The 17766-nt window shown below is 59.9% G+C and overlaps 1 protein-coding gene across 5 annotated transcripts in view; it reads left to right on the top strand.

Moving 5' to 3' along the window:
* Positions 1 to 17766, top strand: part of PALM (paralemmin) — a 40562-nt gene continuing 22796 nt past the window's right edge. For 2 of the 5 annotated variants that reach the window (XM_007994548.3, XM_007994545.3), the window contains exon 1: positions 2210 to 2241. In XM_007994548.3, coding sequence (XP_007992739.2) covers positions 2225 to 2241 — 17 coding nt within the window. In that variant the 5' untranslated portion in view covers positions 2210 to 2224. Of the gene's footprint in view, positions 263 to 2209; positions 2242 to 8889; positions 10968 to 11032; positions 11351 to 17766 lie in introns of those variants that run through there. The other 3 variants (XM_007994546.3, XM_007994547.3, XM_073017190.1) reach the window with 3 other exon arrangements.

Genomic DNA, 17766 nt, shown 5'->3' with positions numbered 1-17766 from the left:
GGGAGGGAGAGGGGAGCGCGCCGGAGACGCGCGCGCCCAGCCCACCCCCCGCGCCCGCCGCCGCCCGGACAATAAACAGCCGCTTTGCGCGGGGCGATGCCCGAGCCGGTGCCGCCGCCCCCGCGCCGCGCAGCCCCGGCCGCCAGGCCTTAGCCCTCCCCGGCCCCCGCCCGTCCGCGTCCCCCTCCCCTCCCCCGCGCGCCTCCCGCGCCCGCCCCCGCCCGGCACCGCGGACCCACCCGGACCTCGGCGGGGAGATGGAGTGAGTAGGCGCGCTCGGGTCGCGGGGCTGGGGGTCCGGAGCGCCGGGAGCCGGGGAGGGGGTGGCCCCCTCTCTCGCGCCCCCACTGGGGGCGTCGCGGCCCCCGCGAGGAGCAGGAGGCGGCGCGGAGCTGCTGGGGCCGCAGCTCAGCCGGGAAGAGACTCGGGCTGGGCCGCGCCTGCCGGGAGGCCTCCCCGCTCCCCGACCCCGGCTGCCCACCCACCGGCGCGGGGGGACCCGGGCAGCGGCGACTCGGGCCAGTCCAGGACTCGGGGAGGGGGAGGCTCGAGTCTCCGCCCGCGCCCCGCCCGCGTCTCCAGGGCGAGCCTCGGCTCTCGGCCACCTGTGGGTGGCCCCGGGGAGATGGAGCGACCCCTCCCCGGATTGCAGCGGTCCGGCCTCGCGCTCACGCACCCTTCCCCCGCCCCAGCCTGAGCGCACCGCTCCTGGCGCCCTGGACGCGCGCGCGGGCCGGTCCTCCCCCACCCCCGCCCTTCCCAAAGGCCTCCAGGGGTGTCCCGAGCCCCCCGCCACTGCCCAGGTCCCGAGTTACCGCTGGAGGGAGAGGGGCTGCCCTCGGCTTCCCGGGTTTCCGGGATGTGTGAGAGGGGAGAGGAACCGGCGCTTTCCAGCGGGGCGCGTGGGTCGGATGCCCTCTCGGGGAAGTGTCTCGGAGCTGGGGCTCCAATGGTGTAGCTCCAGGAGTGGGCTGGCCCCGGGCTGGGATCCCTGGACCCCCGCATGCCTGCGCCTGTGTGGGGTCGGGAGTGCTGGGCAGTGGAGGGTTCCTTTGCACAGCAGGTACCAAGCGAGGGCGCATGGTCATTTCGGGGACCGGTCCCCTCCTCCCGGTGCTCGGGTGCCCCCCTGCCCCTCACTCCCACAGGTGGGCACTGCACGGGCAGGGGTCAGGAGGCGCCTCCTGGGGTCACCCACCTGCCCACTTCAGGACAGGGGGGCCAACTGCCCTGCTGGGGCCCGGGTCCCCACCCCAACCGGAGGACACAAGACCGGATCTGGAGGCCGCCTGTGGCCCCCTGCCCTTCCCACTGGGCGTGTTTTCTAAGCCGCCAACTTTCCCCGGGGGACTCACCCCTGACCCGCCACGCCCGCGGCTGGGTGGGGGCTGCTGCCTCCCTCCCTCCCTGGGAAAGCGAGACACCCAGTGTCCTCCGCCTTTGAAAACCCAGACAAAGGCCTGACCCCGCTCCCAGTCACCCCGCCCCGGGAGCTCAGCCAGGGGCTCAGGGGAGCCAGGGCCCAGACTTGCCTGGTCCACACCCCCACCCCGCAGCCTTGTTTATTTGCCCTGCTCTCCAGGCCCCGGGGGAGCCTCTGGGCCTCCCACAGCCAGGCCTGGGAAGGGTGTGGCTGTGGGGAGGGGGCTGCCTAGGAGGACTACGGAGATCTCCCACCCAGAGGAGGGGTGTCAGGGAACACTCCAGGTCGGGCCCATTGTTTCCATCCTGTCACCCCTTCGTTTTCCCACGGGGGATACTGAGGCCCAGAAAGGAGCTGCTGCCCCCCCACCCGGTCACACAGCGCCTGGTGGTGGGGGGCTCGATGCCTTCTGCTCTGCCCACGACTTCTCCGTCCTGCGTCAGAGGTGGCCCACAGGTCCCCATTGGGTCATCACTGCTTTTGGGGACACACATATGGGACAGGCACCCAGCGTTAACCGGCTGTGAGCCGCCATGCGAGGACGCCTCTCTCCCCGGTTCCCGGGCTGACAATGGGTGGGGACAGGCCCATCTGGTGCTGGCCCGTCTTGGACACCTGCCCCTTCGTTCTTCTCCCGAGCGGGCTTCAGGCACGAAGGCCCCGTCGGCTAGAACGTGGTGGCTTGCCTCCTCCCTATCCACAGATTTTCCAGTCGAAGACACGGAGCTGGCTGTGGTTTATGGTGGTGCCTGTCTCGCTGGAAAGTTTCACAAATGAATTTAAGAATTTAAAGAATTGTAAATGTCATTCAAGAACAGGTTAAGTAATTTTTTTGTTAAGGTGAGGGTTTAAGGAAAACTAGCGGGTTGCTAACCACAGGGCTGATGCTGCCAGGGTGCTGGGGTGAGGACACCGTCCGGGAAGGAGTTGGGGAGAATCTCTGTGGTCTGGGAAGGTTTGTGTGGCCCCTGAGTGACACATGGTCTGGCTGGTAAAATAAAGATAATTGGGCTTGGAGCAGCCATTCTCCAGCACGCACAGCCCCGTCCTGGGTAAAGGCAAGGCTCAAACCCCCAGAATGGGGAGGAGAACAGACCTGGGCCTGGACAGATGATCAAGACCAGCCCAGACTCCTCCCTGCTCACAGACCTGGAAATTTTCAAGAGGAAATTCTCCGTGTTGGGTGCTGACTGGGTCCTTAATGCTCCTTCACACTTGCTAATCCCCCTTTTTATTGAGAGGCAGAGCCTGTTAAAAGGTAACAGTATCTAGTGATAATTGAATTTAATAGCAAGCTTTTATTTTCATTGTATCTGTTTCTTCCTCCGTGTTTTCTTGTTTATGGACGTGGCTTGTGGTTCTGGTTTGCTCAGTCTTGATCACAGTATAATGTTTCTTTCTAAAACAAGGTGATCTGATTTAAATTTGAGTGGCTTTGAAGACAAGGAATAGACAGATACTGTCCGGGAGGCAGTGGAACTTGGGAACGTGGTTTCTTTCTTTTTTCCATGTTGCCCAGGCCGGTCTGGAACTCCTGGCCTCAAGGGACTTCCTGGCCTCAACCTCCCAAGTAGCTTCGACGACAGGTGCGCGTCATTGCACGGGAAGGCGGTTTGAGAAGTGTAGGCATAATTTATGTGATTTGTTCACTCAGCAGCCATTAAGTGGGTACCTACCTTTTCCACAGCCCTGTTCTGAGTGCTCTACGTGTGAATTCCTTTGATGCTTTTTTTTTTTTTTTTTCTTTTGGAGACAGAGTATCTCTCTGTTGTCCACGCTGGAGTGCAGCGGTAGGATCTCCAGTCACTGCAACCTCCGCCTCCTGGGTTCAAGCAATTCTCCTGCCTCAGCCTCCCGAGTAGCCATGACTACAGGCGCCCACCACCACGCCCAGCTAATTTTTGTATTTTTAGTAGAGGCAGGGTTTCACCATGTTGCCCAGGATGGTCTTGAACTCCTGACCTCAGGTGATCCGCCCGCCTGGGCCTCCCCAAAGTGCTGGGATGACGACGTGAGCCACGCGCCCGGCCGGCACTTGCTTTTTCCACGGCCCTGTTCCGAGTGCTTTATGTGTGAAAACTCCCTTGACCCTTGATCCTTTTTTTTGAGACAGAGTCTTGCTCTGTCGCCCAGGCTGGAGCGCAGTGGCGCAATCTCGGCTCACTGCAACATCTGCCTCCCGGGTTCAAGTGATTCTCCTGCCTCAGCCTCCCGAGTAGCTGTGATTACAGGTTCATGCCATCATGCCTGGCTAATTTTTTGTATTTTTAGTAGAGATGGGGTTTCACCGTGTTAGCCAGGATGGTCTCATCTCCTGACCATGTGATCCGCCCGCCTTGGCCTCCCAAAATGCTGGGATTACAGGCGTGAGCCACCATGCCTGACTTTTTTTTGTTTTTTGAGACAGAGTCTCTTTCTGTCGACCAGGCTGAAGTGCAGTGGTGCGATCTCAGCTCACTGCAACCTCCACTTCCTGGGTTCAAGCGATTCTCCTGACTCAGCCTCCTGAGTAGCTGGGACTACAGGCTCCCGCTAACACGCCCAGCTAACCTCTGTATTTTTAGTAGAGATGAGGTTTTGCCATGTTGGGCAGGCGGGTCTCAAACTTCTGACCGCAGGTGATCCGCCCACCTGGGCCTCCCAAAATGCTGGGATTACAGGTGTGAGGCACCGTGCACAGCCGCTCCCTTGATCCTTACGGAAGCCCTGTGCGAGAGGGAAACTGAGGTACAGGGCGGTCCAGTGGCACGTGTAAGGACACACAGCTGCAGAGGCGTGGATGGGAGTTCGCTGCTGGGTGGTCCGAGCATGCTCCCTCTAAGCCGCCGAGGTTGGGGATGGGGGAGGGTTTTTGGTACCTGTGTCTGGGGGTTGTGGTCTTGTGGGGCATGGTTCTGGATATCAGACATCCTGGTGTCGGCTTTCGATCGTGGTGTGTTTACTGAGAAACACAGAAGTTGGCCTTGTCAGTGGTCTTGGCTCCTGGGGCACCTGCCCTGCTTCTGAGCCCACCCACGCTGTTCTGTGATTTGGGAGAGGAGTGTGGAGAGGGGGTGTCCCGACTCCCCGTCGCGCCCTGGCATGTCAGTCTCCTCTGGGCCTCACTATTCTCATCTGGCGAATGGGGATGTGACTGCCATTCTTGGGGGAGGCAGGGTTAGAGGAGTGGCAGGTGTTTTATGGGCCTGTACCCTCTGAGCACCACACAGTGGGGGCATCTCTGCCTCTACCCCCTTAGCCAGGTTCGTTCTCAAGGGCCTCGGATTTTGAAGCTTGGAAATGGGCTTATGTTCTTTTTGTTTGTTTGTTTGTTTGTTTGAGACGGAGTCTCGCTGTCACCCAGGCTGGAGCACAGTGGTGCTATCTCGGCTCATTACAACCTCTGCCTCCTGGGTTCACACGATTCTCATGCCTCAGCCTCTCAAGCGGCTGGGACTCCAGGCACGCGCCACCACGCCTGGCTAATTTTTTGTATGTTTCTTAGTAGAGACAGGATTTCACCATGTTGGCCGGGCTGGCCTCGAACTCCTGGCCTCAAGTGATCTGTCTGCCTCGGCCTCACAAAGTGCTGGGATTACAGGCATGAGCCACCATGCCCTCCCTTCCTTCCTTCCTTGCTTCCTTCCTTCCTTCCTTCCTTTCCTTCCTTTCCTTCCTTTCCTTCCTTCCTTTCCTTCCTTCCTTTCTTTGTCTCTCTCTCTTTTTCTTTCATTTTTGAGACGGCGTCTTGCTCTGTCGCCTAGGCTGGAGTACAGTGGCGCGATCTCAGCTCACTGCAATGTCTGCCTCCCTGGTTCAAGTGATTCTCCTGCCTTAGCCTCCTGAGTAGCTGAGACTACAGGCGCACACCACCACGCCCAGCTAACTCTTGTATTTTTAGTAGAGATGGGGTTTCACTGTGTTAGCCAGGATGGTCTCAATCTCCTCACCTCGTGATATGCCCTCCTCAGCCTCCCAAAGTGCTGGGATTAAATGCGTGAGCCACCGCACCTGGCCTTCTTTTTTTTTTTTTTTGAGATGGAGTCTCGCTCTGTCGCCCAGGCTGGAGTACAGTGGCGTGATCTCGGCTCACTGCAAGCTCTGCCTCCAAGGTTCACGCCATTCTCCTGCCTTAGCCTCCCGAGTAGCTGGGAATACAGGCGCCCGCCACCTCGCCCAGCTAATTTTTTTTGTGTGTTTTTAGTAGAGACAGGATTTCACCGTGTTAGCCAGGATGGTCTTCATCTCCTGACCTTGTGATCCTCCCGCCTCAGCCTCCCAAGCTGCTGGGATTACAGACATGAGCCACTGTGCCTGGCCTTCTTTTTATTAGACTGAGTCTCCCTGTTTCCCCCAGGCTGGAGTGCAGAGGTGTGATCATAGCTCACTGCAGCCTCAACATCCCGGGCTCACGTGATCCTGCACCCAGCATCTTGAGTAGCTGGGACGACAGGTGCCACCACCACACCCAGCTAATTATTTTGTTTTGTTTTTGTAGAGACAGGGTCTCCCTGTGTTGCCCAGGCTGGTCTCAAACTCCTGGGCTTAAGCAGTCCTCCCACCTCAGCCTCCCAAAGTGCTGGGATTATACACGTGTGAGCCACTGCACCCAACCTGATGTTCTTTAAAAGCTTCATCTCCGGCCGGGCGCGGTGGCTCAAGCCTGTAATCCCAGCACTTTGGGAGGCCGACACGGGTGGATCACGAGGTCAGGAGATCGAGACCATCCTGGCTAACACGGTGAAACCCCGTCTCTACTAAAAACACAAAAAAAACTAGCCGGGCGAGGTGGCGGGCGCCTGTAGTCCTCGCTACTCGGGAGGCTGAGGCAGGAGAATGGCGTAAACCTGGGAGGCGGAGCTTGCAGCGAGCTGAGATCCGGCCACTGCACTCCAGCCCGGGCGACAGAGCAAGACTCCGTCTCAAAAAAAAAAAAAAAAAAAAAGCTTCATCTCCGCTGGGCGCGGTAGCTCATGCCTGTAATGCCAGAACTTTGGGAGGCCAAGGCGGGAGGATCACAAGGTCAGGAGATCGAGACCATCCTGGCTAACACGGTGAAATCCCGTCTCTACTAAAAATACAAAACATTAGCCGGGTGTGGTGGCGGGCGCCTGTAGTCCCAGCTACTCGGGAGGCTGAGGCAGGAGAATTGCTTGAACCCGGGAGGCAGAGATTTTGGTGAGCCAAGATTGCACCGTTGCACTCCAGCCTGGGCGACAGAGCGAGACTGTCTCAAAAAAAAAAAAATTGTATCACCTTTTTCTGAGTGTGGGCCCCTGTTTCTTCTCATCCTTTCTTGATTTAGGAAACCTGGCATTTGTTTATCGAACAAATGCTCCCTCCTCACCATCCTCGTGCTGTGCAGGATCAGAAGGGTCTGGAAGGCCATAGAGGGTCTTCCTGAAGTGTGAGAAGGGCTTCCTGATCCAGTCCGTGAACCTTTTCTGAGAAGGATGTTTCAGGGTTCATCCAGGCAGGCAGAAGGATGCACCTTGTGGAGGGACGAGGTGGGAAAGCGTTGGAAGAAGAGAATACTCTTTGGTGTTTGTTCTTGCTGGGCCTTGAGTGCCAGGAGGGGGAGTCATGGATAGTGTGTGGGCAGGGGAGGAGCAATGGCTGACCTGGTCATTAAAAAAAGACTCTGGCAGCTGAGGGGTGAGACCAGGGAGGAGCAAGTCATGGCCAAGCCTTGATTGTGGCCACTGGGGCCGCATGGAGAGAAATGGCAGAGGCAGAGGGAGCAGGACCCTATGTCTAGGAGGGCAAACACAGGATTCCAGAACTGTGTGTGGTCAGCGATGCCCACAGGGACAGGGCACCCTGGCCAGGGAGAGGTGGCCTGGACCCTGGATACATGAGGGGATGGAGGGGGCCCTCTGGGAGGATGGCTGAGTGGACGTCTTGGTGTCTGAGGAGTGTAAAATCAGGCCAGAGTGGCTGTCTCCTGCCCCAGGGTTTTAAACAGGAATTCAGGGACAGTCAGAGCTGGGACAGAGCCTGGACTGGGTGGGGAGAGGAAAGGGGAGCCAGCCAGAGGAGCTAGGCCTTGGGATGAGCAAGACTTAGATTAGGGCCAGTCGCGGTGGTTCACACCTGTAATCCCAGCACTTTGGGAGGCTGAGGCAGGTGGATCACTTGAGGTCAGGTGTTGGAGACCAGCCTGGCCAACATGGTGAAACCCTGTCTCTACTAAAAATAACAAAAATTAGCCAGGCGTGGTGGTGGGCGCCTGTAGTCCCAGCTACTTGGGAGAAAGAGGCAGGGGAATCGCTTGAACCCAGGAGGCGGAGGTTGCAGTGAGCCAAGATTGTGCCACTACACTCCAGCCTGGGTGACAGAGCGAGACTCTCTCTCTCAAAAAAAAAAAAAAAAAAAAAGACTTAGATTAGGACCAAAGTGAGACCCGCTGAGCGGGAGGCACTGCATGGTCAACACTGGTGGTGGGACAGGGACAGGCCTGGGAGCCCCGCCTGGGTGGGCAGAGGCTGTGGGCAATGGAGGCAGTGATGTGGGACCCTGAAGGCCAGGGCGGGACAGAGGCCTGGGGTGCTTCAGGAACCCCATCAGGGAGCAAGAAGCTGATGTCCTCATCGGTTTGTATTCAAATGCTTCCAACCATGGAAAGTCTCAGGGCAGGACCAGCAGGGGCTTCAACACCCCATGGGGATTGAGAAGGACCTCAGCCCCTGCCCTGGCCTGGCCCTTGTTGAGAAGGCTGGCATTCCCATTACACACGCACACAGATATGTATACACACGTCTCTATGTATATAATTCTTAACAGCTTTATTAAAATATAATTCACATGCCACACAGTCTGGCTGTTTAAAGTGTACAGCTCAGTCGTTTTTAGTATGCTGATGGTTGTATATCTTTCTTTCTTTTTTTTTTGAGATGGAGTCTCTCTCTGTCACCCAGGCTGGAGTGCAGTGGTGTCATCCTGGCTCACTGCAACCTCCACCTCCCGGGTTCAAGCCATTCTCCTGCCTCAGCCTCCTGGGTAGCTGAAATTACAGGTGCACATGCCACCACGCCCGGCTAATTTTTGTATTTTTAGTAGAGACGGGGTTTCACCATATTGACCAGGATGGTCTCGATCTCTTGACCTTGTGATCCACCTGCCTTGGCCTCCCAAAGTGCTGGGATTCCAGTGTGAGCCACCACGCCCAGCAGGGTTGTGTATCTTTCACCGCAATTTTAGAACGCTTTCATCACCCCCAAAACAAACCCTGTTCCCATTAGGTGTCCCCTCCCATCCCCTTCCCCGGCCCCCGGGGAGCCAATCCCCTTCCTGTCTCTGGATCAGCAGGTCCTGGACATTTCATAGACAAGGGATCACACACTGCGCGGCCTTGTGTGTCTGGCGTCTCTCACTGAGCGTGACGTCCTCAAGGTGCATCTGCGTCGTGGCCTGGGCCAGAGCCTCGCTCCTGTTCACGGCTGAGTCGTGTTTCAGTGTGTGGACAGCCACGTTGCGTTTACCAAAGCATCTGTGGATGGACACCCGGGTTGGTTTATCTGTGAATCTGTGGTTCCCCCGCCCGAGGTGGTTGGAGCTTCTGCTCCGTTCACACTGAGGAGTCCGGGTCCTGCTTTACAGAAATCGTGACAGTGAGTTCCTTTAAAAAGAAGAGGAAGTGATCAGATGACAGGTGGCCCTGGGAGTGGCGGGAGCGTGAGAAGAGGGGGGGCTGGGGGCTTCCTCTGAAGATGGAAAGACCCTCATTGACTCCCTGGGGCAGCGAGCATTTACTGAGCACCTACTGTATGCCTGGTCCCAGGGATGCGGCAGGGACAAAAATGGCACAGTTGCTGTCCTGGTGGGAAGACAAGATCACACCTGTAATCCCAGCGCTTTGGGAGGCCGAGGCGGGTGAATCACCTGAGGTCAGGAGTTCAAGACCAGCCCTGCCAACATGATGAAACCCTGTCTCTACTAAAAATACAAAAATTAGCTGGGCGTGGTGGTGGGCTCCTGTAATCCCAGCTGCTCAGGAGGCTGAGGCAGGAGAATCACTTGAACCCGGGAGGCGGAGGTTGCAGTGGGCCGAGATCGTGCCACCTCACTCCAGCCTGGGCGACAGAGGGAGAGTCCATCTCAAAAAAAAGAAAAAGATAAGTAAAGTGATCCGGGTGGAGATGGCTGCAGGGGGTGCTTGGGGCTGAAAATTAGGCCGGAAGAGGCCTAAATGAGGAGGTGACGTCTGCAGAAAGGCCTTGGGCGTGAGGCCTGTGGAGGTCTGGGTGACTGTGCACCAGGCCGGGGTGCAGCCAGCGCCGTGGCCCTGCGGCGGGAGCTCTGTGGGGTGTCTCAGCAGTGTGGCTGCAGTGCTGTCGGGTGGGGAGGGACCATGGGGTCCCTGCAGCAGGGTTTGCCCTGAGACCCTGCCGAAAGCCAGGGAAGGCCTGGTTCACGCCTCACTGCCCCATCTTCCTGTGAGGGCCTGGGCAGGGTCCAGCTTTTCTCCCTTCCTACCCCAGGTTAATAGGCAACAGGTCTGCCTCTGTGCATCTGTGGCCTGCTTTGACCTCCGTCTTCTCCTCTCCCCACGGGGTGATGCGTCTCTGCCTTGACCCATTTAGGGTTCTTGGTGCCCCAGAGACAGGGCTGGTCTCCGTGCTGTGTCCTGGGAGGGCTGGGAGGAGGTTCCTTCCTGGAAGGCTGCCTGGAGGAGGTGGCTGTGCTGGATCTGATCTTGGCAGTGGAGAAGGGAAAGGGGAAGCTGGGAGCTGATGAAGAGCGAGGGGCTGACACTAGGGCTTGGAGCAGGGCAGGGCGGTGGAGGAAGCAGGGCCGGGGGCGCCAGCGCTCAGGGCAGACACAGGCTCTGAGGACCGAGTATCACCTGGACCGGGAAGCAGCTGGGGTCCAGACTCCCCGAACTCCATCCCCTGCCCAGTGGGGGAAGGGGCCGCCCTGCTCCCCCTTCACCCCACACCTCGCAGCCCCGCGTGACTCCCCCACCCCCCACCATGGCCAAGGTCACCGTCAGCTCTTTCCTTTCAATTAGCAGCAGGAATGTTCCCGGCGCTGGGCTCGGCGCCTGCCCGGGCAGGGACCCCCTCGTTCTGGCTGGAGCTGCCCGGGCGTGGGTTCTGGAAGGACAAGTGCGACGCCCCCATCCCACACACGCCCCTCCCGCCCCAGACGGGGCCCGCCCTGCTCGCTGGGTGACCTTGGCCGTTGCGTAACCTCTCTGGACCCTTCCAGCACCAACGCCCCGCATCGCGGAGGCCTCTGCGGGGCTCTCTCGTGGGGTTTGGGCCTCAGTAGCTCATCTCCTGGAGCCGGATTATCTCACGCGCTCCAGACGACGCCCTCGCCGGGCCCCGAGCCGCCCACACCGCCACGCGCCGTAAAAAGCATCGCGGGGACGGGAGGCCTGTGCGCGCCGGGGTGGGCGTCGGGCGGGGGGTGTGGCGCTCCAGGGGCTCTTCGCGGCTGCCGGGAGCCAGGGAAGCTCCGAGACCCAGCACCTGCCCCGGGACCCCCGGCAGCACCAGGACCGCCGCCGCCCCGAGCCTTTCCACGCCTTTGCCCCGGACTCAGCTCCTCCGCCCAGCATGTAAGACCTTTTGTGATCTGACCTCTGCTTCCCTCCGTGAGCCCAGGGGAGCCTGAGCCTCCGCCGTCCCGCCGACCCCGGGAAGCCCCTGCTCCGGGGTCCTGGTCCCGGCCTCGCTGATCAAACGGGAACGAGACTCCCCCGCGCCTGGCGGGCCCCGCCCGCAGGAGGATGAACGCCTGGCGAAGGCCATCTGCAGACCGCCCTGCTCGGCCTGTTTCCCCGTCGGTGAAATGGGGCGGACCCGACCGCAGGAGGGAGTGAGCGCCGGGGGAGGCGTTCTCGGTTTGTGGCCGTTTCCTCAGTTTCCCCATCTGCGAACTGGGCCGCAGGAGGGAGTGAGCGCCGGGGGAGGCGTTCTCGGTTTGTGGCCGTTTTGATCCGTGAGTCGTGGTCCTATTTCGCTTGGTTTTTCGGATCTGTGACGTGGAGCGTTCTGTCGGCCTGACCTTGGCTACCCGGCGTCGGGGGCGGGTCCACACCCCTCCCGGATGGAAGCCCCTTCCTGGGCGGGCGCCCCCCGGACGCCCAGACGGGACCCCTCTCCCCTCCCCCAGCCGCAGCGCGGGGGGGGGGGAATGCCCGACCCCTCCCGCCCCTCTAGGCCGCCCCAGGCCCGAAGCCTCGGGCCCCCCCAACCCCCCCAAGGGGCGGGGGCGGGAGATGCTGCGCCGGCCCCACCCCCGCGCGCCGGGCCTCGGCGTTGCCATGGGGACCGCGCGGTTGCCACGGCGACCGCCTCCCGCGGGCCCCGCCATCCATCACCCGGGGCGGCGGCGCCCGGGCTTGGGGAGGGGCGAGGGGGGCGCATCCTGCGTGTTCTGGGAAGGGGCGAAGGGTGCGCCCGGGCCTGGGGAGGGGCGAGAGGGGCGCATCCTGCGTGTTCTGGGAAGGGGTGAGGGGGGCGCACGGGCCTGGGGGGGCAAGGGGGGCGCATCCTGCGTGTTCAGGGAAGGGGTGAGGGGGGCGCCCGGGCCTGGGGAGGGGCGAGGGGGGCGCCCGGGCCTGGGGAAGGGGGAGGAACGAGGGAGGTGTCTGGGCCTGGGGAGGGGCGAGGGGAGCGCCTGTGACTGGGAAGGGGCGAGGGGGGCGCCCTGGCCTGGGGAAGGGGGAGGAACGAGGGAGGTGTCTGGGCCTGGGGAGGGGCGAGGGGGGGCGCCCGGGCCTGGGGAGGGGGGAGGAGCGAGTGAGGTGCCCGGGCCTGGGGAGGGGCGAGGGGGGCGCATCCTGCGTGTTCTGGGAAGGGGTGAGGGGTGCGCCCGGGCCTGGGGAGGGGCGAGAGGGGCGCATCCTGCGTGTTCTGGGAAGGGGTAAGGGGGGCGCAGGGGCCTGGGGGGGGCAAGGGGGACGCATCCTGCGTGTTCTGGGAAGGGGTGAGGGGGGCGCCCGGGCCTAGGGAGGGGCGAGGGGGGCGCCCGGGCCTGGGGAAGGGGGAGGAACGAGGGAGGTGTCTGGGCCTGGGGAGGGGCGAGGGGAGCGCCTGTGACTGGGGAGGGGCGAGGGGGGCGCATCCTGTTTCTCCTGGGGAGGGGCCTGCGCCCTGAGGCTGCTTCCCGCGCGTCCCCTGCCCGCCCGCCTGACATTCCCCGCCCTGGCCGGCCCGGCAGGGACAAGCTGCCCGAGGACAGACACTACCGCCTTGTCTCCAGCCTGGGAGGCGGCCACACAGCCACACTCTGTCCCCGGGTCTGGTCCGAGCGGCCACCTGCCTGCCGGATGGGGACGGATGGGGACGGGCCCTGGGCGGGCGGCGTCCAGCCTGATCCTGGGACCCAGGGGTCCCGCCGTTTTGCAGACCTCCTGCCCCAGCTCTGCTCCCTCCGGGTTGGCCCCGAGCCCGCTTACAGCTGGAAACCAGGACTGTCGGGTGGCCCGGGGTTGGTCGGTTGTTCCCGTCTGTGCCTGTGCCCTCCCTGGACGCGGCTTACAGCCATGGGAAGAGGGTGCCGGGCAGGGGGAACCGTGTGCTAGAGGCCCTGGGGTAGAGGGGCTTGTGCACAGCCAGGGAGACCCTGCAGGAACAGACCGACCAAGGGGGAAGTGAAGGGGCCGACCTGGGGGTTCCTTCAAGGGCTGGTGGGAGCCAAGGAGCGTCTAGAGCAGGAGGAGGACAGGGTCTGATTTATGATTATTTTAAGATAGGGTTTCACTCTGATGAACAGGCTGGAGTGCAGTGGCACTATCTGGGCTGACTACAACGTCCGCCTCCTGGGTTCAAGGAATTCTCCTGCCTCAGCCTCCCAAGTAGCTGAGATTACAAGCACGCGCCCCCACCCCCAGCTAATTTTTGTATTTTTAGTAGAGATAGAGTTTTGCCATGTTGGCCAGGCTGGTCTCGAACTCTTGACCTCAAGTGACCCACCCACCTTGGCCTCCCGAAGTGCTAGGATTACAGGCATGAGCCACCGTACTTGGCCTTCTTTTCAAAAATTTAAAAAAATTTTTTTGTTTTGTTTTTTGAGACGGAGTTTCTGTTGTGTTGCCCAGGCTAGAGTGCAATGGAGTGATCTTGGCTCACCGCAACCTCCGCCTCCCGGGTTCAAGCGATTCTCCTGCCTTGGCCTCCTGAGTAGCTGGGATTACAGGTGCCCACCACCACACCCGGCTAATTTTGTATTTTTAGTAGAGACAGGGTTTCTCCATGTTGGTCAGGCTGGTCTCGAACTCCCAACCTCAGGTGATCCACCCACCTTGACCTCCCAAAGTGCTCGATTCTAGGTGTAAGCCACTGTGCCTGGCCCATTTTTTAAAATATTTATTTATTTTTATTTTATTTATTTATTTATTTTTTGAGACGGAATCTTGCTCTGTCACCCAGGCTGGAGTGCAATGGCACGATCCCAGCTCATTGCAAGTTCCGCCTCCCGAGTTCACGCCATTCTCCTGCCTCAGCCTCCCGAGTAGCTGGGACTACAGGCGCCCGCCACCACACCTGGCTAATTTTTTGTATTTTTAGTAGAGATGGGGTTTCACCATGTTAGCCAGGATGGTCTTGATCTCCTGACCTCGAGATCCACCCGCCTCAGCCTCCCAAAGTGCTGGGATTACAGGCATGAGTCACCGCGCCCGGCGTTAAATTTTTATTTTTGAGGCAAGGTCTTGCTCTATCACCCAGGCCAGAGACAGTGGCACAATCACAGCTGAACCCAGCCTCAACCTCCTGGGCTCAAGTGACCCTCCCACCTCAGCCTCCCAAGTAGCTGGGACCACAGGGACACACCGCCACTCCTGGCATGCATTTATTTATTTATGTGGAGACAGGATCTTGCTATGTTGTCCAGGCTGGTCTCGAACTCCTGGGCTCAAGCAATCCACTGGCCTTGGCCTCCCAAAGTGCTGGTATTACAGGCTTGAGCCACCACACCTGGCCTAGGGTCTGATTCTCTTTTTGAGAAGCTGCCTCTGGCTGGCAGGTGGAGAGGGAGCTGTGAGAGAGCAGGGAGTTGTCAGGGAACACTAGATGCCTGGGCTTGGGTGGGGAATGTGGGGTGGGCAGGAAGCAAGGGCCCGGGCCTCAGGCGAATGCACAGTGGATGGTTCACTGCCTGCTTCACCCATTGATGTGGGACTGACTCAGAACTCCAGCTGATCTGGCCATTCAGGAAGGACCCCAAGCCAGAAAGCTGGATCAAGCCTTTCCTGAACCCCACCCGGTGGACGCAGCTGAACCCAGCCTCCCTGAGGAGGGAGAAGGGGAAGCCAGAGAGCGCAGCTCGTGCTCCTGGGCCCCTGGGAGGCACTGGGAAGGGTAGGTGTCACCTGCCAGGAAGGGAGGAGCCGGTGGGGTCACCTCTGGGGCATGGGAGCTGGACAACTTCACAGGCCTCAGCAGGGCCAGGAAACCAAACCCGAGTGGGGTAGGCAGGCGGGGTGCCTCGGGCTCCAGGGAGGTCTTGACCCAGAGCAGCCTCCAGGGCCGGGGCTGGGTGGTGAGCCAGTGCACTGTGCAGTTTCATTTTCTCTGCTGAACAGGGGGAGGGGACGGCAGCACAAGGGGGACGTCATAGGAGGCCTTGGAGCTGCAGGTATCTGTGCCTCCGTGTTTGTGCGGATGGGGAAACTGAGGCCCAGAGAGGCATGGGGGCTCTTCGGAGGCTCTTCTCTGGGCCCTGACACCAGGCTGAGAGGGCTGTGGGTGGCGGCGGGCATGAAGGGCGGGCTGTAATTTCAGTCTCTGGGAAGATAAGACGGGGGACTGGGGTAACCTGTCTCCCACCCCCACAGCCCTGGTTCCTGCCAGGCCCTGCCTGTCAGCCCCGGCCTCCCCCTGTGGATGCTGCCCAGAGCCCTGGCATTGTTCGGGACATGGGGCCAATTCTCCAGAAATCCCCTACTTGAGTCTGGGACACCCACCGCCAACCCCTGCCGTCCTCTCCCTGCCTCACTGCACCAGCTCTGGAAGCCTGAGGGTCGCTGGCAGTCAAGGCTGAGCCCAGCCCCAGTCTAGGGCTTCGGTGCTGCTTGCGTTTTTGTTGTGTTTGTTTTCCTTTGATGGAGTCTCGTTTTGTTGCCCTGGCTGGAGGGCAGTGGCGTGATCTCTGCTCACTGCAGCTGCCTCCTGGGTTCAATCAATTCTCCTGCCTTAGCTCAAGTAGCTGTTCTTTTGTTTGTTTGTTTGTTTGTTTGTTTGTTTGTTTGTTTTTTGAGACGGAGTCTCGGAGTCTCGCTCTGTCGCCCAGGCTGGAGTGCTGTGGCCGGATCTCAGCTCACTGCAAGCTCCGCCTCCCGGGTTCCCGCCATTCTCCTGCCTCAGCCTCCCCAGTAGCTGGGACTATAGGCGCCCGCCACCTCGCCCGGCTAATTTTTTGTATTTTTTAGTAGAGACGGGGTTTCACCATGTTAGCCAGGATGGTCTTGATCTCCTGACCTCGTGATCTGCCCGCCTTGGCCTCCCAAAGTGCTGGGATTACAGGCGTGAGCCACCGCGCCCGGCTGAGTAGCTCATTTTACAGGTGCCTGCCATCACGATCGGCTAATTTTTATATTTTTGGTAGAGGCAGGGTTTCATCATGCTGGCCAGGCTGGTCTCGAACTTCTGACCTCAGGTGATCCGCCTGCCTCAGCCTCCCGAAGTGCTGGGATTACAGGCGTGAGCCACCGCGCCCGGCCTGCTCCTTGCATTTTACTAAGCACCTGCTACGAGGAGCTCTCCAAGGGCCCGCAGACCAGGGACGGGAGGGGTTGGGTGGCAAAGCTCCTCTTCTGGGAGGTGGGAGGGGAAGCGAGAAAGCAGGGGGGCGGGGTACCCTGAACTCGGGGTGTGGACCGTGGGCCTGCAGAGGGGTGAGGAGGGGGATTCTGCCGCAGCTTTTGGAGCTGCAGGGTGAGGTTGCTGTGGGGAGGTCAGAGAACCACGGAATTCCTCGGTTCCTTCGGGGCGAGTGAGCGTGTGGTGGGTGCCTGGTGGGGGTGGCGAGGGCTTCGGTTCCTGGATCTCCTTCCCACACTGCAAAGGGTCCTGTATCTTTGAGGCGGGAAGCCCTGTCCCTTCAGGTGTGTCCGGCAGCACTGGTATTCATTCATTCATTCATTCATTCATTCATTCATTCATTCATTTCGTTCGTTTGTTTGAGGCAGAGTCTCGCTCTGTCTCCCAGGCTGGAGTGCAGTGGTGCGATCTCAGCTCGCTCCAACACTTCCCGGGTTCAAGCGATTCTCCTGTCTCGGCCTCCGAATAGCTGGGATTACAGGCACCCGCCACCACGCCCGGCTAATTTTTGTATTTTTAGTAGACACGGGATTTCACCACGTTGGCCTGGCTGATCTAGAACTCCTGACCTCAGGTGATTGGCCCACCTCGGCCTCCCAAAGTGTTGGGATTACAAGCGTGAGCCACCGCGCCCGGCAATTCATTCATTCATTTTTTGAGACAGAGTCTCGTGCTGCTGCCCAGGCTGGAGTACAGTGGTGGGATCACAGTTCACTGCCCCCTGGACCTCCCAGGCTCAAGCGATCCTCCCGCCTTAGCCTCCCGAGTGGCTGGGACTACAGGCGCACACCGCCACACCTGGATAATTTATTTTTTTTATTTTTGGTAGAGATGGGGTCTTACCAGATTGCCTAGGCTGGTCTCAAACTCCTGGGCTGGAGAAATCCTCCCACCTTGGCCTCCCAAAGTGCTAAAACTACAGGCGTGAGCAGCTGTGGTTCTGGTTTTGTTTTGATTTGTGACAGGGTCTAACTCTGTTACCCAGGCTGGAGTGCAGTGGCGTGATCTTGGCTCAATGCAGCCTCGACCTCCCAGGTTCAAGCAATTCTCCCACCTCAGCCTCCTGGGTAGCTGGGAGCAATTCTTGTGCCTCAGCCTCCATGCCCAGCTAATTTTTGTATTTTTGGTAGAGACGGGGTTTTACCATGTTGGCCAGGCTGGTCTTGAACTCCTGACCTCAAGTGATCTGCCTGCCTCAGCTGCCCCGATATTTGTTAAGTGCCTACTGCATACCAGCCCTGGGAAGTGAGGCTACAGCAGCACTCGGTGGGCTCTTGTCAAAAGACAATGATTGGGCCCGGCAGGGTGGCTCACGCCTGTAATCCCAACACTTTGGGAGGCCCAGGCAGGTGGATCACCTGAGGTCAGGAGTTCGAGACCAGCCTGGCCAACATGGTGAAACCCCGTCTTTATTAAAAAAACAAAAACTGGTCGGGCGCGGTGGCTCACGCCTGTCATCCCAACGCTTTGGGAGGCCAAGGCGGGCAGATCATGAGGTCAAGAGATCAAGACCATCCTGGCAAACATGGTGAAACCCTGTCTCTACTAAAAATACAAAAAAATTAGCCGGTCGTGGTGGCGGCGCCTGTA

Source organism: Chlorocebus sabaeus, chromosome 6 (assembly GCF_047675955.1).
Source record: "Chlorocebus sabaeus isolate Y175 chromosome 6, mChlSab1.0.hap1, whole genome shotgun sequence".
Taxonomy (NCBI): domain Eukaryota; kingdom Metazoa; phylum Chordata; class Mammalia; order Primates; family Cercopithecidae; genus Chlorocebus; species Chlorocebus sabaeus.
Note: the sequence above shows the minus strand (reverse complement) of the source record. Positions and strands in the feature narration are given on the sequence as shown.